The sequence below is a fragment of the Eufriesea mexicana genome, unplaced genomic scaffold (genome assembly GCF_001483705.2).
Source record: "Eufriesea mexicana isolate 0111107269 unplaced genomic scaffold, ASM148370v2 scaffold6328, whole genome shotgun sequence".
In the NCBI taxonomy this organism is placed as follows: domain Eukaryota; kingdom Metazoa; phylum Arthropoda; class Insecta; order Hymenoptera; family Apidae; genus Eufriesea; species Eufriesea mexicana.
This window is the reverse complement of record NW_016914200.1, coordinates 206,982-233,155: the sequence shown is the minus strand read 5'-3', so window position 1 is coordinate 233,155 and position 26,174 is coordinate 206,982. Positions and strand designations below refer to the sequence as shown.

Sequence of the window (26,174 nt, the reverse complement as noted above, 5' to 3'; positions counted from 1 at the left end):
GAGCGGTTCGTAGCCACACGTCCCTGTGTGCTTCTACAAAAACACAAAAAGAACATTAGCATTATCGTTAATTGCGAGAAATTTATAAAAATCTTATTCTCAATTTACAAAATGTGAAATTTCTTCAAAGAAATATATTTACAATTTTGACAATAATGTAACAGATATACAAAAGTAATCGATTTCAAAACTATCTTTCGTTTTCAATGAAAGTTACAAGAATTTAAAGAGAGGTGAAAAAATGCATAAAAATATACGGTAGAAAGCATTTTTCCATAAGAAATGCGAATGTGCAGAATAAGGGAAAAGAATTCGAAAAATTTCGCTTGAACTCGTGTGCTTTCGCTTCCATCCGTTCCCACTATAGTACAGTTAACGGCTGGCACTCGATCGCGATTCTTCTAATTAATGCAGCGTCGGTTACCTCGAGCGTGTGACCGGTGAATTCTTTGGCACAGAAGTCGCAGCGTGCTCGCCGCTGGGCGCAAGTGTACTTCAAATGGTCCTCCATCAGCACACGCGGGATCATCGCGCCGCACTTATTGCTGCAGGGGGCCGCGTCGTGCTTGCAGGTATTCAGGTGAGCCTAAACAGGATATAATGCGATTTTTACATCGGTGCAACCTCAACGGTGCATTCCTTCTACTCCGATCGGATCGTTTCCTTTAGATCTATGATCATGTTGCGACAATCGGGGAAACTCGGGTGAACGAACCGCATACCAGAGATTAAAGGAATGATAATAATGTTCGCGATGACGTACAGAAATATTGGGTTTATATTTCTAAAGAATAAAGAATTTACCATTACTGTGACCCAATATTTTTATACGCCATTGTATATTTATAAAGACAATAAAAATTGTGCTGAAGTTATTTCAAGGTTAAACATTGATTCAGTCGGAACTTTACTTTTTACAGTTCCTTACAGCATTCCCCTGAGATTTTCTAATTATTGCTCAGGGAGAATTATGGAGCCGTTTATAGCGAGCACTATTTTTAACTCGTAAATCATCCAGAGGTCACGTAGGACTTGATATGTTAATGACGGTAAGAAGAGTCGATAATTGTTCTTATAATTGACCAGAAGGTCGGCACAAGTTATCCGTAAGCCGTGTGGGAGTTAACCGTGCCGGCTTAAGTTCAATGACCTATCAACACAAGGTCGCTCAAGATCAGAAATGCATAATGAAACGATCCCAGGTGTGTCCTTTCACAGTCAAATCACTTCAAATAACTTTCACGGGGAACAATGGGGATGACCTTGAAATACTCTCCATGCTTCCACATATCCGATTACTTTAACAGTTTCTAAAATCTGTCTGTCCCTCTTTCGCTATCTAAAACGGAACAAAGCTAAATTAGACAAAGGAAAAAGAAAAGTGTAACGTTACCTTCAACTTCCTAAGTTCGTCGGACCACTTGCAGCCATCCTTATGATGTATGCAATACACAATGGAGCCCATTATTGCCTTTTCTGCCTCCAGATCCTGGAAATTCTGCAACACGCAAAAGGAGAAAGATCTTATCTACTGTTCCTTCCAGTCTCTAACGCAAACATCCACCGTTCCATTCGGGGAAGCACACCTATCAGCGAATTACTTCAGCGTAACAAAGGAGACCAGAACGATCAACAAGACATTACAAAGCTACGGAAATTCCCTGTCCAACTGAATACAACCAACGGTGGGTCCTGAAATAATTGTCTCCGATCTTTTGGAAACCGAACGAATAGATTCCCAAACTGTTTAGCTTTCATCCGAGCCATCGAGTGGAACTGGACCTCCTAGAACGTGGGTAGCGATTAATTGGGTAACAGGTAGTCGTTACCAGGCAGTCTTGTCTACGGGACGCGAGTGTGCACCGGGTCTCATGCCCAATAAACAAGCCGTTTGGCATTCCAGCCATCGCCAGGTGAAATATGGTAATCAATTTTCAGCGACGCGACTCTACACCGGCGGGTTCTGGACCTACATTTCACCTGGGTGGGAATTTTTCAGATGTACGACCCGATTACAGTGCATTCTTTCCTTGGACTTCGTTTTACAATCAGCAGATAATTATAAACATAGACGAAGGTCGAGATAATGGATCTTCCGTTTGGATCATCGTTCTATTCTTCGATAAGAATTTGCTTCGGATTCTGATATTTATAAATGCTTAACGAGGAGACAATGTCAGTTTATTATCAGACTGAGTCATTGACTGAACTTCAATACTACGTGTAATTTTAGAACAGAGATATTCAATCAGTACCGCAATAATTTTTAATAATTTGCTCTAACGAAACGCGATAGTAAATAATTTCTTGTCTTTCTTACTGTTCTCTATTCTATTCTGCGAAGAACAAGACTCCAGACGTATTTCACCATAGCTCGAAGTCTGCGAAATACGTAACTCATTTCAAACAATGAATTAGCACTACAAACTCCACGTATTTACGGAAAGCTGTTTGCTCTTGATAACGCTAGTTGAAATTACAAAGTCATGAGATCTTGAAACTACAAGAAAATCGTTCTTTTGAACGTGATGGAATAAAATAGCGATATCGAGCATATTAAACTACAGCTTTATCGTAATCACAATTACACGTGTTTCTCGTAAATAAATTTTACAATATTTTATTACACATTCTCCTTAAATTGAAACGACGTACGATTGCTCTATCGCTGTATTTATGCGTAAAAAAATAACTAATTACTAGTAGGTATCAAAGACTGACATATCGATTAGTTGGCAGTGAAAGGATTATCGTAAAGCAGATAATCCAGTTATTGATTGATAAAGCTCACTAGGTCTAGTTCACATAGACCAAACTTTCTCCGGAAATGTGCAGCACGTGTATGGAAACGCATCGGGAATTCAGAATGACTATGGAACAATGTAATCGATTACCTAATCCTTCATTATCAAGCTGCTGCTGGTAATTTCTCGTCGGTAATTCTTACAGTGCCGCTTAAATGATAGACTCTATCGATAAATACACGCTTCCATTGTTTGTATGCTAAACGGGGACCCCATTAGTGTCCGCACGGTCCCATCAATGGCACCCGATGGTTAAAGTGACTACTGTCGAGTTTCTGCTCTGAAATTTAGTCTCTTGCGAGTCTAATTCGAATCTGCTACAGTCTGCGTGATAATTGATGCTATTCTCTTCGTAACGACGAGTGTAATCTTCTGTGTCAAGATTACCATTTGTTTTCCATGTCAGGAATCAACGCTATAATATCGCTAAGTTTCGTGAGCTATTGCTAAGAGCTTCTGCCAACTTCGTTTCCGTAGATTTAGATTCCATCAGCTCTAATTTAATATGACAATGTACGTAAACGTGTAAGGCGGCTACATATTCACGATGGCAAATGGAATTTTCTGTACCAAGATTACCATTTTAATTTTCCCTAGATCGAGGCTACCTTGTTTCTGCTTCAACTTCACACTTGATCAAAGACCCAAATGGATTCCGACTAAATCGTAACCGGAACTGGGTTAAACCAGTAAAACCTGCGGACACTTAGCTCGTGCAGCACGCGTTCAAAGTGGACGGGCGATAAAACGCGTGGAAATACGCGGGAAAACAAACGACCAACGGTGTGTAACAACGTCTAATAAATCTAAATCCGTCTGTGGAAGACTTTCCCCGTGCAAAGGAGGCATGGGTGCAACACATGAGAAACGGCATTCCGATCCTTTTAGAATTTTCATGCCACGTTACTGCTTCCAGGAAGAACGTCGACCATGGCAGCCGACGAAGGAGTCGTGACGGTTTTCGGAAATAGCGAGGTTCAATAATAACCCTGATGCAGGAGGTGAACCCGTACCGAGAACCATGCGGGAGGCAAGGAAACCAGAATAAATTTAACGCGTTACGTCGTGCGTGGAAATAATTACTGCCTCTATTAATACACCATTTGATCTGTCGTTAGTTAGGCATCGATTAGTTATGGAAAAATATATAGCAGAATATGTAATTGAGTAATCACTAAAACTCGAATCCTCGTATATCTCTGAAAAATACTTCATATTTTAATCGCGTAATTAATTAAGCGATTTTACTGATCAATGAGATGTTTAATGCTTTAAATGAAAAATGTCTGTGACTCGTTTTGAAATTTCTTGTTTCAATAGCTAGTAGCAATGTCTATTTAAATGACTTCAGAAGATTGTGTATTTGATATAGCAGTAGTGTGACCGAGTGTTTGATTATACAGCGAATGGAAGCTTTTAAATGATAGGATACCGCACGAACAAAGTCATTTCGGTGAACGATCCTCCAATTATTTCAACCAGCGTGTACAAGCTAAACACTCAGAATCCATTGAAACAGTTCTATTAACTCTTAAATGGTAGAGGCGTGGTCGAAGTTATGTCCTATCCTACTCATCATCCATCTAAAACTTCGACTTTCCATCTTAGTTTCGGTAACTTATTAAATTTCTACCACGCAAATAGAATCAATTCTAACTTTCTTCGCTGATATCTCAAATTACGCGAAAAAAGTAATGAATCAACAATAAAAAATAAAATCTTCATTGCTAATATAAATAAAAAAGTCTTTTTCTAAAGGATGAAAAGGAACCCTGTGGTTAAAGCTAACGACTAATCCTCGAAGACCAAATAATCCACGAAAAATATCATTCCCACGGTACTAGAATGCCAGCAGACGTAATTTCCTCCAAAACAACTATTCAGTCAGCATCGAATCAGGCGTATCCACGCAGATACACCCGGTATAGACGGGGACGTCTGTAGGTGCCTGCGAGTTGAAACCTGCACGACCGGCAAGGTCGAGGAACCTAACGCAACCAGCCACTGCCGGCGAGATATAAACACCGCCGGGAATGGAAGAGACAGACCTACCTCTTCAGTTTCGAGATTGCGAAAAAAAAAGGACGAGCAGGAAGAAATAAGAACACCGACCGCATCGTGATACCAGGAATAAAAATACACTTGCACTGGTCGCGATCGACGGTTCATTTCGCTCCAGTCTTATCCGTTATGAGCTTTTGTACATTGTCGATGACTTTCTATCTGAAAATGGAAAAATTTGTGAGCCGAAAGTTGATTGGAACTGATCATATTGAAATGAGATTATTAAGTTGTATCTGCAATTCTTTCCACTGAATGGAAAAGGAATAATGTAGAAATGAGATAAATATTTAAAACACAGCTTTTACTGTTCCACTGCTGCTTAAAATTAATATCGTAAAGCACGAAGATCACTTCCTGTGATGGATCTAAATGATGGCTGATAAATTGCCTGTTCTGGCAGTGAACTTGGTGGATTACGTCTAATTAACTTGATAATAATTCCATGACACGTCTTTATGAGGAGGTGAAGCGTGTGCCATTAGGGAGAGCTTGAAACAATCGAAAGGAAGACGAGCAATGAATTAATTAAAACAAAGAACGGCCAATTAAGCCACGGCGGGCAACGATCTCGCGTTGCACAAGTTCTGTAATATCATCAAAATGAGACGGTGCTTTCTCCCGAGAAACTAAGCGGCGCAACGGTAACAGAAAATGATATTACCGAAAGCATCGATTACATAAGTTCGAAAGTTCGATAAAACGACGATGCATCTTGAAATATCAAAGATCGATGCAATGATAAATTTCGCGTTTTAAAGCAATAACAATATATAACAATACTTGTTCCTCTACTAATTCGAAACAATTTGCATTGCCACTCTGCTTTTTTGAATATACAGACTATATTAAACCGCCAGCCCTCTAAATACAAATCTCTATAAACGACTATAAAAATTTATTAGTTTATACTATCTCGAAACGGTTAACAGACATATCCAAGAAATCTGCCTACTCTAAACAACATAAATTAGTAAGTAAAACAAACATGGGGTACAAAATTCTCGGTTCGCACGACAGAACCATTTCCTAAAATATCGGTCGCAGACCAGATCACTTCCTCGATCGTTTTAATTCTCATAAAATAACGTATCCGATAATTCTATCATTTCATCGACAGTTATTCGTAAATCGAACAATTACATTCTCTTTCACGAACGATAAACCAAGATCCCCTGGCTGCATAAGTGCCGTTGCACAGGCGAATGCAAATGGATTCGAACGTCTGGCTGATGTCCCTTATTCCAGGAAACACCATAACGCTCGCACTAGCGAATTAGAATACCAACATGGAGCATCGCGAGGCTGACATCACGGGTAGTCTCTCACCATGGCGCTGTTACAGCGGTTACAAGCCGTCGTGACGTCATGGCGAAATAACGGACACGATCTTCGGGTACGTTCCACTTATTCTTGAGGACGGCGATCATCTCCGCGTTATACGGCCCCGCAGGAATTTTCTAACCCGGATTGCCATGTGAAAAATCCCTAGGAACGAGGAGAATCGATGAATAATCTGGTCTGATGTGGAAAGACAAAGACAATAATTCGTTTGAACTCGTATACCTCGATACCTTCAACTTTTCAGTGCTTTTTTACACTTTTCGTACTCTTGATGTTTAGAATCTCCCATCCTTAGTGATATTTTCATTTTGAAACGAACTTTTGGAATATAATTCAGGAAGTAATAAGAAGATTCTGGAAAAAGATTAGTAAGGAACGTTATATGGTTGTTAGATATTCTTTGGAACGTGAAATGATTTAAAAAGTTCGCGAAAATGTCTCGGTTCTTCGGAGAAAATATGGAAGAACCGACACATCGGGGAGGAACCCACAGTATTTTAATGAAACGGAAAGCAGTTTGACGAGAGTGTCCGGTATTCGAAAAATCCTCCGCCGATATTAGCGATGCACGAACGTGACGGTTACGCATTCGAATCCAACGGGCGAATCTCATTTTTTTCGTCGGCTCGAAACTGCGTGACCTTGACAACTCGATGACCGAGGATTAACATATTGTATCTTTCGAATTGCTGCGCTCGTTAATCTGTTTCGTCTACAGAATTCTCGATTTTCGACCATTCTTTCTTCACAGTTAACCCATTAGTATCAAACTAATTTCAATAGAAAAGTTTCCAGTCGAACTTTTCATTCAAAGAAAACGTGTTCAAAGGTTGAAGATTTCGAGGAAGAATAAATTTCATTTTTTTAAGTAAAAGTTCCAGTACAAAGAACATGTAAAAGAACGTGTGAACCAAAGAGTCAAATGTGAAGAAGTTCCCTACAATATTGCACACTATGAACTAAATTACAGGCCTATAGACTGTAAATCGATTCTTTAACAGCCTGCAACCAGTTTAAATCCTTTTCTAAATATCCATTTTACGTGATTGAGGCGTACATAAGTTCAACAATTACAGGTCGTTCGGTTGATTTCGAATTTCCCGTCGCGGTAATGTTATTTACGGATCGATCACGCCGTGGAAGACAGGGTGATCGCGTGCGAAAGGAAAACTTCCTGTCGGTTACAGAGGCACACGGCCCCGTGGTCTGGGCTCGCTCGTACAGCGGGAACACTTTGAATCCCATAAATTAGTGGTCGTGGGATGGCATTCGACGATTCCCGTGACCCATGGATTTCACACGAAATCGTGCCCTGTTTCTCGTGGATGTCCTTCGTTCCAGATGTCATCTTGGCGAATCGATAATACTTGATAAATCACAGTGCAAGCCTACAAGATTGTAGTTGAATTTTTTGTTAAATTATCAGCTGATATTATTAGACGAAATAAGATGCTATCGAGATAAGACAACATTTGTTATTTCAAGAACAAATATTGTCTTTCCTTCTCGAAGAATGTTTTAAGATTTAAGTTAACGAATAAAGAGGGCACAATTTGCACCAAAAATTAATTACCTCGATGTGTTCTCTGTTTCTTAAAACTTATCCTTTTTATGCGAGAGAATGGTGAATAGATATTTTGTTTCATTAATGTAAACCACCAGTGCATAAAAAGTTTGCTTAAAAAAAATAAAAGAAAGTGTAATAATTCAGGTTGAATATAGAGAGGTTCGAACAAAAGTGAATTCTTATTTGTTCTTACGTGATTTTTGCATAGATTAGTCGCACAATGGATTGTTACAATTAAGTTCAGATTCACTGGCTTCTGCACTGAAGCGAGGAAAGTCAATGGAAAGAGAAAAGTTTCATTTCTCCTGCATTACTAGAGTCTTTTCTTGGCATTAGAAAAATAGGACATCCATTTCTTTGTTTCCACGAACGAACCGCCGAGGAATTGTAACGTAGAATTTAAGGGTTCCAGTGGTTCACGACCCGTGAACAAGCAACTGGAATTTCAACGAGGTCATTTTAATTTCAAGCGAAGCGGTTCCGATAGTTGCACCTCTTTTAGAATTCTCAACCAGAGAAAAAAATTAATTCTCAACGATACCATCGAAATACTCCTTCCAGAGAACAATAACATTTGAACACAATACTGTCATAAAAAATCGGATAAACTCTGTGATCGTTTCCGGAATTCGATGAAAAATTAATGTCTTATTTGATCAAGAAGAAAAATTTATAAACAGTTGCTTTTGATATACTTTTGTGTACAAATTCCATTCGTTACATCAGTCCTGAGCGTGTTTAAGAAAGCTCCAGAGATAGGTTTCCGAGTAAGAACGCTACCGATAGCCTTTTATCTCTCCAGCGTGTCTTCCTGGTATCTTATCGAGCTATAGAAAATCTACAAACTTTTGAATTCCGGCCGAATGCTACGCGGCTCGTCCTTTGTGATTCCACCCCAGAGTATCCACGATTACTGTGTCTTCCCGCGTAATCTCGGCACAAAAACAAATATATGTATTCTTTACATTAACGAAGCTACGTTCGAGATATAAAAGACTGCTCCGATCGTTACGTAAATAGGCAAATAAGATAACATTCGCTACTAATACTGACTACTGACAATCGTTAAAATAGATTTCTCATTATCATCGTGTGGAGTTAATTATACATCCTTGAACAGAACATACGCTGTTAGTCTAGTCAACCGTCTACATTATTCATACGTTTCTAATAGTATACTACTTTGATTTATACTTAGAAAACTTCTATATTTTAAGCTACCGCACATGTTGGTAATTACAATACTTTTGTGTACCACAAAATTCGAATTTTCAGTGAACTATTCTATTTTTTAACTCTTACGTCAATTCAAATGATTGCACCAATTTCTCCTAAGTTTTGATTAAATGTGCAGTCACTTCAAGGGTACGTAATGACCACTCCGCAAGTTCTTTTCGCCATAACGGTGCAAAACCAGCGCATCGTTATATTTTAAACAGGCGCATTCATTCTTCCCAATTAGAAAGATAAAAACATTACGGAACTCTGACAACAATACGAAAGAGCCGCTTCAAAAGTACCCGGAAAGAGCTCGTGGTCGCACTCGAGGAGCCCTGTTAAACGTAATTTCTATCGCGATCACCGACTGTCTCGTACACCTATTTTCTAAAGGAACGTAGAACCAAAGTGAAAGAGAGGGAAAAAGGACGCTCATTACAATGGAATGCACGGAGGGAACAATACTCGAAGGAACAAACACCGCGGCAACTTCCGGTCGCGATGAAGGCGGTGGCCTCCATGGGAAGGGGGCGGCGGGCTACTTTTAAATTAACACGCGGTAATTACAGCGACTTGCAAGCATCTGCGTTATCTCGCATTCCCGAACAAGAGTCAGGAGTCGCTCTGCACGCGTAGCTTAATAAGAGCTTATTGGAGTCGGTCCTTAACTCACGGACGGCTAATTTGGTGACATTTTAAGGAATTACTCAAGGTCAATTACTTTGACGAGCGAAGTAACAGAGCAGCCAATGTCACTGGTCGGTAACTCTTTGTAAAATTGTTGAATATTATAAAGTTACATTTTCTAAATTTCTTGTTGAAGGTCTAAATGAAATTTATTCTTCAAAAGTACATTGGCCATTATTTTGGTATTTTCCTAAAACAAAAACGGTGTTGAAATTACTTTCCATAAACTTTTATAACGCTCATTTTGTATAGTAAAAAAGCAAAAGCTTTAAATTACTGTAATTTATTGCAAAAATGATAAAATAAAGATAATATTTACAATTAGAGTGTTATCTTAATACAGAGTGATGATAGCTTCTACTACAGTTTATCCTTTCTTTTGCATACATCCCCTTACAATTTTCTCACACTCTAAAACATAAACTCATAATTATCTCTAACACTTAGCTGGAACGCGAACATACAAGCAACAGAGAATCTTGTAACGTGTTTATGTCGCCCACCATGGTGATGTCGAGCTTCATTAATCTGTTTCAATGATCCGTGGGTCAGAGAACCACTGCGAGGAAAGATAACTGAAATAATGTGATACAACGATCTCTACATATATGTGCTATTTCCTGAAGATTACGCGTTCGCGACATTTCCTGCGACAATTTCCTGTATTGTCATCATTTATTAATTCCAGGAATTTCGCGACAGCATGATTAAGTTCATTGGAACGTATGCTATCTGAAAGTAGTTCTATTATCGCAGTCTATTCAAGCCTGCTGTCTGAATTGCGACTAATCTTACTTAGTAAGTTCTAAATTCATAATATTAAAACTTTCAAATATGTAACAAGTAAACCATCTAATAGTCGTTACGTTTAAGTACAGTTTTATTTTTAATACTCGGAATGTAATTCGACTTCACTACTAATACGTTTATACGAGTGCATTTGAAACGTGTTAAAGCATGTCTGAATGTTTCCTGAGACCTTACCGGTGCGCAGCATCGGGTTAAGTGCTAAGGTTGCCAGCTAGTGCACGTGTGCATCACAGCACATATATCTTCTATTGCACTTTTTGTTTTGCATCGTTACCCTCTTAACCTATTCTCCGTTCCCAATCGAACGGTATATATTCCGTAAGTCAATTACATAACCTTATTTCTCCCGATGTCAGTTAACCTTCTATCGCTTGCGGTGACAGTAAGAGTGTTATAGGCTGTGATTCGATTCATTTCTTTTCCAACCTACAAAATTCGAATCAAGAATGTAGTCAATTCATCGCATTTGTATTTCATAATTATTATATTTCAATATTACAATTTCATTCCAGAATTACGGGAGACAGTGAACAGTGATAGTGTCCGCGAAAGGATTAAAATCGATTTTTTGCGAGAATCAAGTTGCATCGACACATAGAACGTATGAAACGCGCGAGAACGGAAAGCAGAACCGATGCCACGGAGGTGCACGAAGGAGGCCGAGCGGGTTCGGAAGCAGCCGAGGCCATCTGTTACGCTCGGTTCCCACGCTTCCGCCGTCGCCTTTCCCCGCCTTTGGACCAGTCCTCATCGATCCTTTTCTTGCCCCCACCTTCGCCGGCACTGGCGGCTCTCGCCGTCGCTTTATTTTATATAGCCGGAGAACGCCTGCACGTCTTTAACCGCGACTCCACGTTTTCTGTTACGAGGCTAAACTTTTGTCCATTATCGCGGGATTTCTGCGCATCGGTAATTTCCGTTCAGCTTCGTCTCGAGAAATTAAGTAAAGGTTATAATACGACACGTCTTATACAAATCAGACCGGCCAAAGTCTTTATTTTTTTCGGTCGACTATGTACGTGTCTTAACGAAAACAAATGTCTCGAGATGCTTCTCGTAATCTCGTTTCATTACATTCGTTTCGAATAAATCGAATCCTTTGTAGTAGATTAAGTATTTATATATCTCAGATTTCTCTAAATGCGCACGTTTCCGTGGGAGCAGTTAGATAAATTCAGCTGGGCGGCTTCGCTTTCTCCAGTTTGTACATCAAGCCGTCCGCGATACTTGAAACTGGTCCATGTGTATATGTACCTACCTAGTAAAACCCAGAAAGGGGTCGTTTTTCTAGTAGAAGAGAGCCATATTGAGATACGATCCTCCTTTCTAATCTAATTCCGCCATGACAGTTGACAAACTTCCCACGACGAACGCGGTATTGACAATTGCGGGTAAAACCTTTAATTATCGTTTTGAAACTTACTATAGTCGTTGAATACGATTAGGCACGCCGGTAGCGCGAATTGGCTTGTCGAAAAAAAAGAATTCGCTTTGAACGTGGGGCACGTGCCGTCAAGCGTCTGCAGTCGCGCCATTGTCATCTTCCCAGAGGCTGTGTTTACACAAACGAACCCCCCCAATCGCACCCTGCAGAAAGTTGGCACTCCCGACCACCAGCCAATGTGTACAGGCCGTTTTTAAATGTGTTCGTACAAAGGGAATCGTAAATGCAGCGCACGTGTGTTGGCAACGCGTCGTCGAGGGGGCTGGAACGATTAAACCGACCGCAAAAAGAGATGAACTCGATTCCTTAAATACACGGTCGATATGGCAGGGGGAGCTGCGGGTGACAATGTCGAGTGACTTCTAGCGACCCCTTGTTTACTCACGAATAAATTCCATTTATTTCGTCACACAAAAACACAGGAATAGGGGGTCAAAAGCACGAGCAACAGATCAAATATTTGTACAGAAGTGATCCTAGATACAGGCACGTGGTAATTTCTAGTAATTTTAAAACGATTTGTCGAACAATTTAAGGAACGTAACAGCCGATAATAACGAAGGGAACTGTATATCAAATCGAACTCTTGGTTGATAATTCAACAGCGCAGATGGTAATCGGTGCGGTATGCAATCGATAATAAAGGGACGACGGTCCTTACGAACGAAGTCAGGTACGTAAAGGTCTGCAGGCGGACAATTTGAAAGCGTTACTGGCTGTCGTGGCATAAATCAGCCGCTCTGTCGGCATGATTAGAAACTCTTTGGAAAATACACGGCAAGCAGTCGAGGGAACGGCGTGGTTTCGTTCACGGTCTTGTTGAAACATCTGGTTGTCGCGACTGATGGCAACATAACCTTTCTGTTATGTGACTGTTTTAAAACGAAAGACTATCGTATATATCGTGAAATGTTGATCTTACATAACCTAACCCAACTTTTGCAGTTTGTTAATAATCCGATTACGGACAACCGGTAAGAAAAATATTTTAAACTATAAACACGTGATGTTATTGAAATTGTAACAAAACAATGTTTGATTTTAGGATAGACACGTGACTGTTTTAAAACGAAAGAACATCGCACACATCGTGAAATGTTGATCTTACATAACCTAACTTAATTTTTGCAGTTTGTTAATAATCCAATTACAGGCAACCAGTAGGAAAAATATTTTAGACCAAAAACGCGTGATATTATTAAAATTGTAACAAAACAACGTTTGGTTTCAGGATAGACGGATGAAAGCACGCGGGGAACGAATACGGAACCCCCTTTGAGCGGTCAGGATTTATACCGTGTTTTGTTCTGGCAGAGGTAAGAGTGCTCACGGTTCGATGGCCACGAATGCATGTATTTACTTCGATAAGAGAGCTAATATGCAACGTATTCAACAGGGGCGCGTACGCAGAAAACGGACTCCGTGCCAACAACGTTGCCAACGATATCATGAATGGTGCTGTTGTAAACGATATCGAAATGCAACCCTCTGTTTCCGTTTTGTTCAATAATAGATTTCCCCCATTCTGCGGTTTCCTTTTATTCGCATGAAGATTAAGTTACGTCCCTGCTCGACACGGTTGCGAAGAATGTAACGAACGAAGAACCTAATGGCGAACGGAAGTAAAACTAGTTACTTTTAAAAATCCGAAAATATGACTGGCTTTTATGACAGTGGACCTTGAACGGATATGACCGGAGAAATAAACTTTAATTGGGATGCTTTGAATTAATTAATGCCACGTTGGTCTAGTACTTTTTGCAAGGAGCCTATAAAGCAGACAATGTGAAAGTAAACAACGCGGGCCACTGGTACAAGTATAAATGCAGGGAGAACTGAAACGCATAACCGGCGATTAACCGTGGCTGCTCGAAGCGTATAGCAACAGACCGTTATCTGAAATACGTATGACGATAAACTTGAAACTCTGCTCCAGTATATTCGAGGAATGACCTACGTGGACGTTCTCCGCATACCAACAAATCGTGCGCAAATTAAATAAGTATATGAAAATGAGATTCTATATTTCGTCGAAAAATCTTGCCAATTCATCCTGCAGAAATTGAAACGTCTCGTACGTATTATGTTTACATACAGAAGGTTACTACACAATGCACCCGTTATTTTTCCCTCTTAGAAATTCGTCAACCAATATTACAAAGGTTAAGCTTTCAAGCACCACTAACCGCGATAAGCATGTTAGAAAAAAAAGAAAGAAGTGAGATTGTCTAACCTCGTCGGTAATAATCGGCGCCTTGTCCATGTTGTCGTTGATCGGGCTGGGTGGCGATGTGGGGCTAGCACTGGGGCTCACATGAAACCCCTTCGACTCCTTGGCAGGCCTCTGGGGAGACACCCTCGCGGGGAAGCTCAAGGTTTTCGTCCACTGCGACAGACCACGCACCATCTTTTCTTCTTGTCGAAAATTTCACGGATAAAATATAAAATAGTACTACTATTCGTCTGTGTATATCTAACTCGGTGAGTTCAATGCGCGTCCCGACACTCGCGGCTGTTTAAAAAACGTACAAAACACTGGAGACGACCCGGGGTACCGATGCCGGTGCAAATCTTTAGTAGCTTGATCTTTGCTCGTTTTACGAACCTCGAATTCACTTTGAAGCGTTAACCGACCACTTATAAATATTAATAAGCGTTTCGAGAGATCGGCTGGCGTGTATCCGTGTCGTGACACGCATGGAAACGGTCTGCTAGCACGCGCGCCAGCCAACGCACGCCACGAAGTTTACTGACAGACTGTTCGCAGTCCAGTCGGTCGATCCTCTCTGCGGAACGGTCGCGTCATGCCCGCTGGACCAAGCGCGCTGATTGGTAGATCCGATAGAAAGCGACAAGCGACGCGCGCAAGAGAAGGACAGGTACACTGGAAAATGGCCAATGGGGTGGTTCATACCACGAGAGCAAACGAGACCGAATGAGCGGGAATCGCGTGAGATGAACTGCGACCGCGATATAATTTTCAGAGATATAAACTCCTCTCCGTTGAGGGAGTCCGTTGCCTTCTTGTCTCTTTCTTCGTTCCAGTGAACGAAGGGAAGGAAAAGAACGAGAGAAGTCTAATGGCATTCGCGAGACAAGGACAGCAGCTAGGGAGAGACGGTGAATGAAGGAACGTGTGAAAGAGATTATCGGATATGTGGCACAAGTACAGTCGCCGCTGACTTCATGGGTCGCGGTTTAGAAATCGTTTAAGGTTACCTGGAACGTTCGCATCGGTTCGATATAATGAGTAATAAAAATCATTTTTACATGAGGATATCGCGACAATGATCAAATTCAATGTCCTGTAAATCTATATACAAATATGTATTTACTATTTCAAGAAAAATTCGTCGAATATAGATTCGATCAAAAATCATACAAAACAGACGTTTGTAACATACACGTGTATGAGCATCATAAATAGCAATATCGACTGATTTTCCGTACCAAAATATCTCAAAAGTCTAGGTTAACTTTTGGCAAGTGTCTTCATTGAAAAATTACCTGCATTCCCTTCGCGTATCAGTGTGCAACCTAACGACTAATCGAGACTATCGATGCACTGATCAGAGGCAGGTAGTTGAGGCGGTTGCTATCAAAGCGGTACTTTTACTGGCACCCTTTCCGAGACAAAGAATTTGTCCGCGCGATAGCGACTCGTGATCAGTAAAGACACTCGTGTTGCCAACTGCAGGTCCGCCACGGTAGTGGGGAGAAAAACGACATTGTAAGGCCCGACTGGCAAGGCATGTTCCTTACATTCAGCCGCGTTCAGCTGTATGTACGCGGACAGGATCTAGCCAGCTGCGGCCTTCTTCGACCTTCCCCCCACCAGGCCGGAATCGAGCCTTCTGGCCAGCTACACGAACCGGTACCCCAGCGTTCTAACAAGGAACATCCGCGAAGACTCCGCCTTCGATCTTCGTGAGACACTATCTCGCCAGGACAGTCGAAAACGGAGCACCTTTATGTCTCCTCCCTTTGTGTCTGCAGGATAATGATGACAGTAAAATGGAAGGCTTAATTTTCTCACGTACAATAAAGTTTGGGTGTGTGAAAATAAATTTGAGGCGAAAAAAATAATTGCAAAAAAAAATTACAAAAGGGATACAGTTAGCAGACTTGTTTCGAATTTCGCAAGGAAGGATTTTTATAAATCATATGAAAATATTCCTCTGACCTATACCCTGATCGGTATCTATTCGCTTCCGAATTCCTAAAGCGTTACTCATCCCCGCCACTCGTCATCGTGTCTTGTCTAAGTGACAGAATTTGGGCTAGTGACTTGACCCTTTACGTTTTGTACCCGTTACGGGCATTCAGAAGTATGAAGGAACGACCGATTTGAATTTTTAATTCACCGAACCCGCATAGTTCGGGGTTCGCACCATCTGTTCCTCTTTTCCATGGAAATTCCAGTTAACCATCAGATAAGGCACGGATCTTCGCCCTTCTCTGCGGGGTGCGTTCTGAATTTCGCTTCAGGGGAGCGATTCATGACGAATTCGAAGCACGTCCTGCATGAATAGCTACCAGTCAACACTAATTAGCTGGACATATGTTCTCGCATATATTTCAGTTTCGTTTTCCTAGACCCCTAACTCGATGTAATCACAGTGTCGAGGGCAATAAAATCTGGTAAAACCATAACGGATCAGGAGGATCGATGTTACCACGGATTATATCGGGCATACCTGAATAATTTCTATTATAGAAACCATCGACTAGCCGACCCCGTAAATCGTTCGCCTTGGACGGATAACGACGCATTATCGTGAGTACTTTCGTTCATTCACCGTTTTACTGTACACACACACACAAATGCTCGCGTTTACCGTTCATTTTTACCTGAGGTTTTTGTTTTCACGGAAGAGAAGGAACGCGAAGAATAGGTTTGGCTTGAAATTCGCTCACGAATTTGGGAATTCCTTTATTCGAAGTTTGCAACAGGTGTGCCTTGCCAGGTCACATTAATTCCACGAGGACGTGCTGTAATTTCACAGACATGATATTCACGATCACGCACCTTTTCGACCCTTCTTATACATCGAGCAGGTGTCTCTCCCCTCCTTTCTATCTCTCTAGATCACAATCTTCCCTCCTTAAGGGCAAACTTGTACGAGTTTCGTCGGCTCTCCCTCGAAATCCCTTTTCACAGATTTCAGCCTGGGTTCCTAGCGAACCTCGATAGTTCTGATTCGACTTTACACTGCTGAGAGTCGAAAGGAAAAATCCATCTCATCTCTCCACGAGAAATTGAACAGAAGACGAACGTAACTCGAAAGGAATGCCACAAATGGGAGTAGAAACTATGTTAGATATTTTGTTATGAAGAAGATTGCAAAAAAACAGGATATGCTAAGTCAGGGAGATTTCACCACATTAGAAGTTAAAAGAATCGACCGTCTCTGTTAACATTCGGGTCTCGAAACGCGAAAAGCAAGACGTGGTCGCACGCCGCTGCATTTTCCAGCAGCACAATTCAGGCCACTTTTGCGATAGAATATCGCGCACTAATGTAATTGGTGCGTAACGTTTCTCGTGTCAAGGGATCCGATATCCTTAATAACCAGTTTCTCCGATTTCCAGCCAAGTCGCCAGATGCTGACTTATCAGAACTGTATGTGCCAGCGCGTTGAACCCTAATGGAACCGGAACCCCGGGAAGCCGCCCTCTCATCAGCATCCCCGACTATCCGTGGAGCGGGACCGTGTCAACGACAGCCGACTTTATCGGATGCACGTCAATGAACATAAACGTTGGGACACGAATTCGATCGTTCACCTTTGGAAGAGAGGAGCAGAGTAGAAAGTTGTCAAACACGATGCACAAACGTTTAAGCCGCGATACACCTTCTTATCGTCGACAGGTTTGAAACTGACAGTCTCGTGATTTCTCCACGGACTTCCGTCTACATTGGTGCACGAGCATCCTGCAACCACGAGGGAAATCGCGATTACGTTCGTGCAGTGGCAGACACGTAAGGCTGGCGTTCCCCCGGCGTTTAGTCCAGTTTTGCATCCGGCACAGGTAGATACTGGGGAAAGGTCGAGCGACCGACCTGAATAAGTTGATGGTTACGCAATAATCGTGGTGCACCAGCGTGTTTTTTACGCTGCAAGGCTGGTCAGCTCGCACCAAGAATAGGCTGGACTTGTGCATACCCGACGAATGTAACTATTACTAGGATACGGATTACTTTGCCCGAAGCGAGCGAATTGTGAGTAGAAATATGTATTCAGAAGGATATGGAGTTGAATGTCTATTCACAGATCGAATTACACGTGCAACGTGTTTCTCAAGTAAATAGTCCGTGGTGGATTATGAGATTGGTTTACTATAAGTCACCCTCGATTACGGTTCTCCATGACAGCGACTAGGTAATTCAACGTATTTCTGAAAGTACCGACAATTTTTCTAAGTCAGTGACATTAGTTTATATTTCATGGAGACTGTAAGTGATAAAAGATCCTAATTGTATGTATATGTCAATGTTTATGTCAAATACTTCGATTTTTGTACTGTGTTAGACTTCTAGTTCTATATCTGGACATAGTAACTAATATGGTAACTTTAGTCTCCAATTTTACTATTGTACTAGTTACCTCACGAAGTTGGTACCAAGAAAATTATTAATAAAAATATTTATAGAGATACAAAGATCGGCATCTCCGGAGAGGTTAGGTTTAGGGTTAGTCCACGAGACTCGCTATAGAAATAAATTTTCTCCAAGCCACGGGACGAGGTGAAATCGATGAAATTCAGCGTCGATCGATACTCCACGCGACAGATCGCGCACACGGTGGTTCAATGCTCTTCGAAGGGAACAAAGAAGGATTTTTCGAGGCGCCGATGCGAGCAGCACCTGGAGAGGCGACGGAGGGACCATTCGGAGGATAGGAGCAGCCCGGCGAATAATATTGGGAAGTCTGCAGCTGTCACAGCAGCTGCAACCCTCCTCCCTTGCTCACAATCTGACCGCCAGCTTTTCTGCCTCCTTCTCCTCCACCTCCACCTCTGCCACCTTCTCTCCAACGCCATCACCTCGTTCTCATGGCCTAACTTCTGCCTCGTATTCTCATTCCGGTTCTCCGACAACTTCCTACAAAAACCACCCTAGGGATCCAATCCTTTGGCTATCGTCCCGTTCTGAGTTTCCTGGAGGAAATTCTTCCAGGAATGCGTGCCTTTTGTTTTCACGTGGGATTATCGGCGATTATCGAGTTTAAGGATAATAATTGGTTTAACGTGTTAGGGGACGGGAGTTAAATATGCACCCCTGTGAAAGAATTTCTTTGATACTACGTGAAAACTTGGGGGTGAGATGACTATCGTGTGTTTATGTATATTCATGAAGGGTGTTAAAGTTTGTAGGTAAGAAAAAGCGGATTATGTTATAAAAATTTACATGGTAATGCTAATACCATCGTCCCTTTTTAATTTTATAATACCGTTATGCGAAGTTGGCCTGACAAATTCTGTGAACTTACATCGAGAATTACCAAACTGGAAATACTCTTCAATGAGCAATATTTCATAATTAGACACGAGGAAACACGAAAAATAAAAACAGAGATAATCGTGCAACTTCAATTATAGAATAAATTAGCACAATTATTCGTCAGGAACTTCGCACAAGTGATTCTTCGCGAGGAAGAAGAAGCTACCTAGTTAGCTGCTACGTGGTTGATTAAATTCGAATGCTTGTTCAATGGGTGATATTTCATAATTAAATCGCGGTAGAAGGAAAAGTAAGAAGTAGAAAAAGGAGAAAGAAAATAATAATGTAGAGAATAAACTAGCACAATGATTGCTAGGGAAAAAAGAAGCTGCTCGTTCCCCGTGTCCAATAAGCATCCCTTGGAACGTAAAATGAGATGGTGGAGCGAGGAAATGAATGTGCCCTGAGCACGTTAATGGAGTGGTTCTTCAAAGGGGGGCCCCTTCGTTTCCGCGCGAACATGTGGGTGTATATCTAGGCCATGCTAGTTCCTCGTGGCCGGAGCGATCAACCCCCTTTTTCGAAGCCAACCACCGAGACCATCCTCTTCCACGAGGAATGCGCGACGTCGGTCAGCTGCTCCTCGTGTAAAACTAAACTTCCTGCGCCACGTGCACATCTGCTCCCTTTCGTACACCTGGTGGGGGAAATCTCGTGGTCCCGGATGGGTGCACGTAGTCACGTATCACGTGTGTCCTGAGGGTTCCTCGATGGGGCACGTATAATGGACGAAGAGCATAAATATTCTGGTCGTTAATTGCAGGTATGGAAGATTTATCCTTTGTTTCGTGTTCTTGCCCACTTACGGCGAATAGTAATAGATTGCTATTGTTGCGTCACTGGATCTTTGTCTGCGAGAAGCTTCTATCGGGTCTACCACGTGTGTGCATGTATTTAATATTGCCTCGTCTCGCCACAACCTGTGAGCTCTTACGGTAGAAGAAATAATAGCGTTTTATGACACGGATGTGTTCTCGAGTGGACACATTTCACCAAGGTTCACCGAGGTATCAGGAAACCAGGTATTTTTACCCGCAAAAGCGAAGCAGCGAAGTTGGAAGACCTAACGAGGCGATGAAAATGAAATTGGCAGCATTGCGCTGATTGCAGATTAGGTGCCGAGTATTCATTACCCAATGATCGGTCAGAACAATTGACAGCAGCCTGTCTGCTTCTCTCTGGTCGGACGATCAGGATGTTGGAAGAATTAATATTTAGGCGACGTGTTATTCAAATAGATAGAGGTCCATTCTTGCCCAGCCTCGATTAACTCGATTGAATTTTCTCGTTAAGTGGCTCTAATTAACTCAAGTACTTTGGCAGTGGCTAGGGTTAAGCGCATAGTCGCGCAGCCAACAATACGCGAAGAAAACAAATGAGAAATCCAATATGGCAGCGATACGTTGTCCAACTGGACTGATACCATTTCGATCCAGCTAATTAAGTCGCGTTACCAATAATTCACTGATAATTCTCGTCCTCCTACTAACGATTCTCTCAACGACCTAAACGCAACAATTATAAAACGCGTCATAACGAACGTTAATGGACCCCGTTTTGCTCTGGAATTCATTACTTGGAAATAAATCACCTAGAATTCATCGTGCATTTCGAAATGCACCATGTCGATCTTATTAACCTCTTGGAAATAAGTCACCTCCGGTTTATCAATCGTTTCGAAACCCCTGGCCAGTTTATTAGGTATTTCGAAATAAGTCCCGCCGAATTTATTAACCTCGTGACAATTCCGTCGAATTCGCTGTTTCGAAACTCTCTCTGATCATTTCACTCTCTCCGTTAGATGAATAATTTATCCAACGCCGATGAATAATTCTTCGACTTAAGGAAGCTAGTGCATTGCTTCTAACACCGCGGACGGTGATTACAAACGACGTTTTTAATTAACCCATCGTTTCCATTCACCGACGAAAACCGTGTGACGGCCGGCCGATTCACCGGGAGACCGGAAGTCGGAACTATTACGACCGGTTTCGAGAGGTTGGCCGGTTATCCGGCGCAATTGCATTGTACCCGGCTCATCGCACGGTGGTCGTTACGAAACTCAACCTTTTCCAGCATGTCACGTTTCGTCGGCTCGGTTGTTCGTGAAATTCTTCCATCTTCCTCTCCCACGTTCGATCGATCGATAAATCCGCGAGTCTTCTGCTCGCGAGTTCAAGTTTGTCCGTGTAGCCTAAGCATTCCAGCCGCGCAATTAACGCTAAACCGGGACTGACAGCGTTCAGGTGAATTCTCAACAAATCGCCTTAACTGCGACCGCTTGTCTCCCGGTGATACCTGGGAAAGTCGCCGGCCCGTGACAGCTACCATAATCGTGCTGCTAGCTACCTTGAGCGTCCTCAAGAATTCGTCGCTGGCCCAATTCGTCCTGGCCTATTGTTTCCAACTCAAATAGGTTAACTCGGTAAGTTCTTCGTCGCGGACATTACGTTTGTTGTGGAATACGCTGCTATTCGAGTGGGTGAAGATTTTGTGAAGGAGGATGATGAAAGTTGTTGTGGGTTTAATGAACTTTGACTGAAAGCGTGTACAGGGTGGTTCGAGCGTTGCTTTACGGATGAACGAGATGGCGACGGATAAACTAGGGATATTTCTAGTCACTAGTATTTTTAGGGACAAACTTACTAACCTTAATATAAAAATCCTTAATATGCAAAATTCTATCCATATTACTGATACAAATCCGAAAAGGGGTAAATAAAGAAATAAATAATAAATATACAGTGATTTTTTTTCTGGTATGAATATACTAAATTAGTTATTGAGTAAACCGATGGTAAATATTCCTAAGATATATGTACATGTACAAAATTGTAGGATTGGGCCCAATTACAGTGAGAACTGCCTCTATACTAAGACAATGAACGGATGTTTGATTAAAAGGATAATTCTTTTTTTTTCTCGAATAATTAGCAAAGATTAAAGGTAAATGTGAAAGAAATTAAGGGTTCGATTCTCGACAAAGAGAATTATGTTTCGTCCGCGATGATAATTTCCCTGTCACGAAACGATATCGTAATGAGCGAAATTCTCGGGATGTTAGAGGCCGTTTCTGGAAAGTGGCTGGAATTCCAAGCAAACGGGACACCCTGTATTCGCGTGGTTGTGTAATCGGCCTTAAGGATAAACGGACGCACACACGTTCGAGTACGCTGGCGAGTAGGGAGGTTCGTATCACAAAACGGCCAAGTGAAAGGATAGGCACCAGTTCATCTTGTGTCTCAACCTCCAAGCAACCTTCTCGAATATATCCTTTCGTGCTGCAAGTGCGTCAGCTATCCGCATAAAACAACAGTTAATTCGAATTCACGTCGTTCATCCGGTGAACGAAACGAGAAACGCAGTTACCTTTGGCTATTTTTTCCGACAGAAACCATTCTAGTTATCCACTGCCGCTTTTACGAGGGCACACTGTTGCATAAATTTCTCCCATTCGCGGATAACGAACTAATTTGCTGCTTGCTTCGACGGGGATCTTCGTTTCGGCCCTTTCACCGTATAATTTAAATGGTTTAATACAATGGATTCAAAAGTAGTAATTTCATAGTAATTTTAGGAATTCGGCATTAGACGGCGAGAAATTTGAATAATTACGACGAGCATGACATAACTTCGGTCACGAAGCAGGTGATTCCGCGTTGACATGCTCTCTGAAATCCTTGGAAAAATTCAACTGCATTTTTTAAGACCTTTTCTCCCATTTTTCCTTTCATGTCTGCCATTATCGGAGGATAAATTAATCGTCTATATCTTCGATCCTAAGTTAGTGAAGCAAACAACAACGGAGCACAAGCTTTCATCCGAAAAAATCTCGCAAGTCCGGCAGTTCCTCGAACAGCTCTTAACTGCGGAAGCCTTCGAGCATTTCCCTTCGTTTACTCGAATCCCACAAAAGAAACAGCAGCCAAGAGATCGTCACACGGTATCTTTTCCTTATCTCGAGCTGCACCACGATCCTGCCGCTATGCGCAGACGTGTAATTAAGAAAGCCTCTGGATGTATGCACATTCGATCGGCGTCTTGTCCGTTTCCTTTATTCCATCGACCTAATCGACAGTCTGGATCTCGGACCAGGCGAGTGTATCGTTTCCGTGAGTAACGCAATTTCGTGCAGAAAGAAAGCGAACGGTTGCGTAACCGCGTGCCAGCCTGGTCGTCGGTGCAACGATATTCCCAGCCGAGGAGCATCTTCGAAACCGTGTGGAACATCTGTTTGGCCCAACTGTGAAATCATCCCCGGCTTCCAACGATGAAAGAAACCTTTCGAGCCTACGACTGGCCGAAATAGCGACGAAATCACAGACTCTCGACGAACGCGCCGCTTGCAGGGATCGAGGATGCACCTGCATCGGGTGCATCTTTGGCTGATCACAGGCCAGATGTCCCTCACACCCGTGTTGGGATCGAGTACACGTTTCTGGCTGCTGTTCGAGGGATCGGCATTCGATTATCCTTCGTTTGCAGAGAATTTCGTCGGTGGTTTGGAGGCTAGAGACTTGGGTGCTGTTGGGTGCTCTCATAGGTGACGACACAGGTAATATGGCTGCTGTTATTGGCATTCGATTATCCTTCGTTTGCAGAGAATTTCGTCGGTGGTTTGGAGGCTAGAGACTTGGGTGCTGTTGGGTGCTCTCATAGGTGACGACACAGGTAATATGGATGCTGTTATTGGGATTCGATTATACTTCTTTTAGAGAGAATTGTATCAGCGATTTGGAGATGAGAGACTTGGGTGCTATTGGGTGCACTCATAGGTGACGACACAGGTAATATGGAAGCTGTTATCGGCATTCGATCATACTTCGTTTAGAAAGAATTGTATCGGTGGTTTGGAGATGAGAGACTTGGGTGCTACTGGGTGCTCCCATAGGTGACGTCACAGGTAATATGGACGCTCTTATCGGGATTTGATTATCTTTCGTTTGAACAGAATTTCATCGGTAGTTTGAAAGCTAGAGGCTTGGGTGCTGTTGGGTGCTTCCATAGGTGACGACACGGGTGACATGGACGCTCTTATCGGGATTTGATTATCTTTCGTTTGGACAGAATTTCATCGGTAGTTTGAAAGCTAGAGACTTAGGTGCTGTTGAGTGCTTCCATAGGTGACGACACAGGTGACATGGATGCTGTTATCGGAGTTCGATTATACTTCGTTTAGAGAGAATTGTATCGGTGGTTTGGAGATGAGAGACTTGGGTGGTATTGGGTGCTCTCATAGGTGACGTCGCAGGTAATATGGACGCTCTTATCGGGATTTGATTATCTTTCGTTTGAACAGAATTTCATCGGTAGTTTGAAAGCTAGAGGCTTGGGTGCTGTTAGGTGCTTCCATAGGTGACGACACGGGTGACATGGATGCTGTTATCGGCATTCGATCATACTTCGTTTAGAGAGAATTGTATCGACGGTTTGGAGATGAGACACTTGGGTGCTATTGGGTGCACTCATAGGTGACGACACAGGTAATATGGAAGCTGTTATCGGGATTCGATTATCCTTCGTTTGAAGACAATTGTATCGGTGGTTTCGAGTTGAGAGACTTGGGTGCTGTTGGGTGCATCGGGTATTGCCGATGGCTTATTAGTTTCGTGGACGTATATATAATAATAATACAGCTATTATTGGTTTATTGTTACGTCGGATAGTGTCTAATTTTAGTTACTCGATCTGTGATTTCGAAAAGCAGTCGTGTGGTCTAATACGCTGAATTATAATCAAGATATAGCAAGATCGTCTGCAACTAGAGTTTATGTTCGTGGTCTGGGATAACGAGATTAATCAGTTGTTCGTTAGCGAGATTGGATTTTCTGGAATAAAAATTTGCTCGCGGAAAATTAAGATGGCGAAGTACGAATTATGGAAGCGAATTATGTTGGTCAGAGGCGTGTCCTACTCGATGTTAGATCCTGATATAATGATAGAGAAATATAAGATCTAATTGAGAAGCTTAAACAGTACAAGCTGGGGTAATCGGAGAATAAAATTGCAGTTAAACGTCTTCCCTTTCGTCGGATATTGAACAAACTCAGGCACGTTCTCGTTTCGCAAGAAAACTTTATCCCTTAGATCCGACCAATTTGCAACAAACAAGCCAGGAATACGTGGACACTTCGCCCACTACACGGTTTACAGGCTGAAATATTAAATACTTTTATCGAAATACTCGGCCTCAAGGACTACGGGTTCAACGTGGAATTAATTACGATACATTCTTGCATTATTATTTTCTACGAGATCCACAAGTGCCAGGCAGAGACGGGAAATCATGGCTAGAAATTTATTTATAACTGCATCCTACGTACCCGATGAAATACGTAAACGAGGAATATAAATATATGCATATCTAATGGCGATACTCCGAGCGAGTGGAACCGATCGCCGGGGTCTAGAGTCAAAAAATCCTTTCCTAATTATACATTGTTACTTATCGCGTAATGGGATATCATATTGCGTCGGCAGCATCGTTTCCCTCTCTTTTTCCACGGTCTTTTTATCGGCCAGTGGCGTGCGACCGGCACGATCATACCGCGCCCGACGTCTTCCGCACATGGAAACCAGAGTAACCAGTGCAGTGAGTAAAAAGCTGCAGCTGTCACAGCACGGCAGCTGCAGCCGCGATGCATCGGGGCCTAGCGATGAGAGTAACACGTTTCGAAGCAGTTTTCGTATTCACGGTGATTTCCAATTTCGCACGAATTCGTCTAAAGTCTCGAA

The 26,174-nt window shown here is 42.2% G+C and overlaps 1 protein-coding gene and 1 long non-coding RNA gene across 5 annotated transcripts in view; one reads left to right on the top strand and one right to left on the bottom strand.

Annotated features, from left to right (window-relative positions):
* The window catches only part of Traf4 (TNF receptor associated factor 4), a 31,361-nt gene that overhangs the window by 1,608 nt on the left and 3,579 nt on the right, over positions 1-26,174 (bottom strand). Inside the window, exons 2-5 of one of the 2 annotated variants that reach the window (XM_017906901.1) lie at positions 14,169-14,321; positions 1,394-1,498; positions 425-586; positions 3-33 (exon numbers count right to left, since the gene is read on the bottom strand). In XM_017906901.1, the coding sequence (XP_017762390.1) occupies positions 3-33; positions 425-586; positions 1,394-1,498; positions 14,169-14,198 (328 nt within the window). In that variant the 5' untranslated portion in view covers positions 14,199-14,321. Of the gene's footprint in view, positions 1-2; positions 34-424; positions 587-1,393; positions 1,499-14,168; positions 14,754-26,174 lie in introns of those variants that run through there. The other variant, XM_017906900.1, reaches the window with a different exon arrangement.
* LOC108552388 (uncharacterized) lies at positions 10,235-13,499 on the top strand. 3 transcript variants are annotated; one of them, XR_001890548.1, is made up of 3 exons: positions 10,235-10,479; positions 13,167-13,251; positions 13,332-13,499. It is a non-coding gene; the product is annotated as an uncharacterized LOC108552388 (long non-coding RNA). The 3 variants fall into 3 exon arrangements; XR_001890549.1 differs by lacking the exon at positions 10,235-10,479 and adding an exon at positions 12,794-12,909; XR_001890550.1 differs by lacking the exon at positions 10,235-10,479 and adding an exon at positions 13,025-13,095.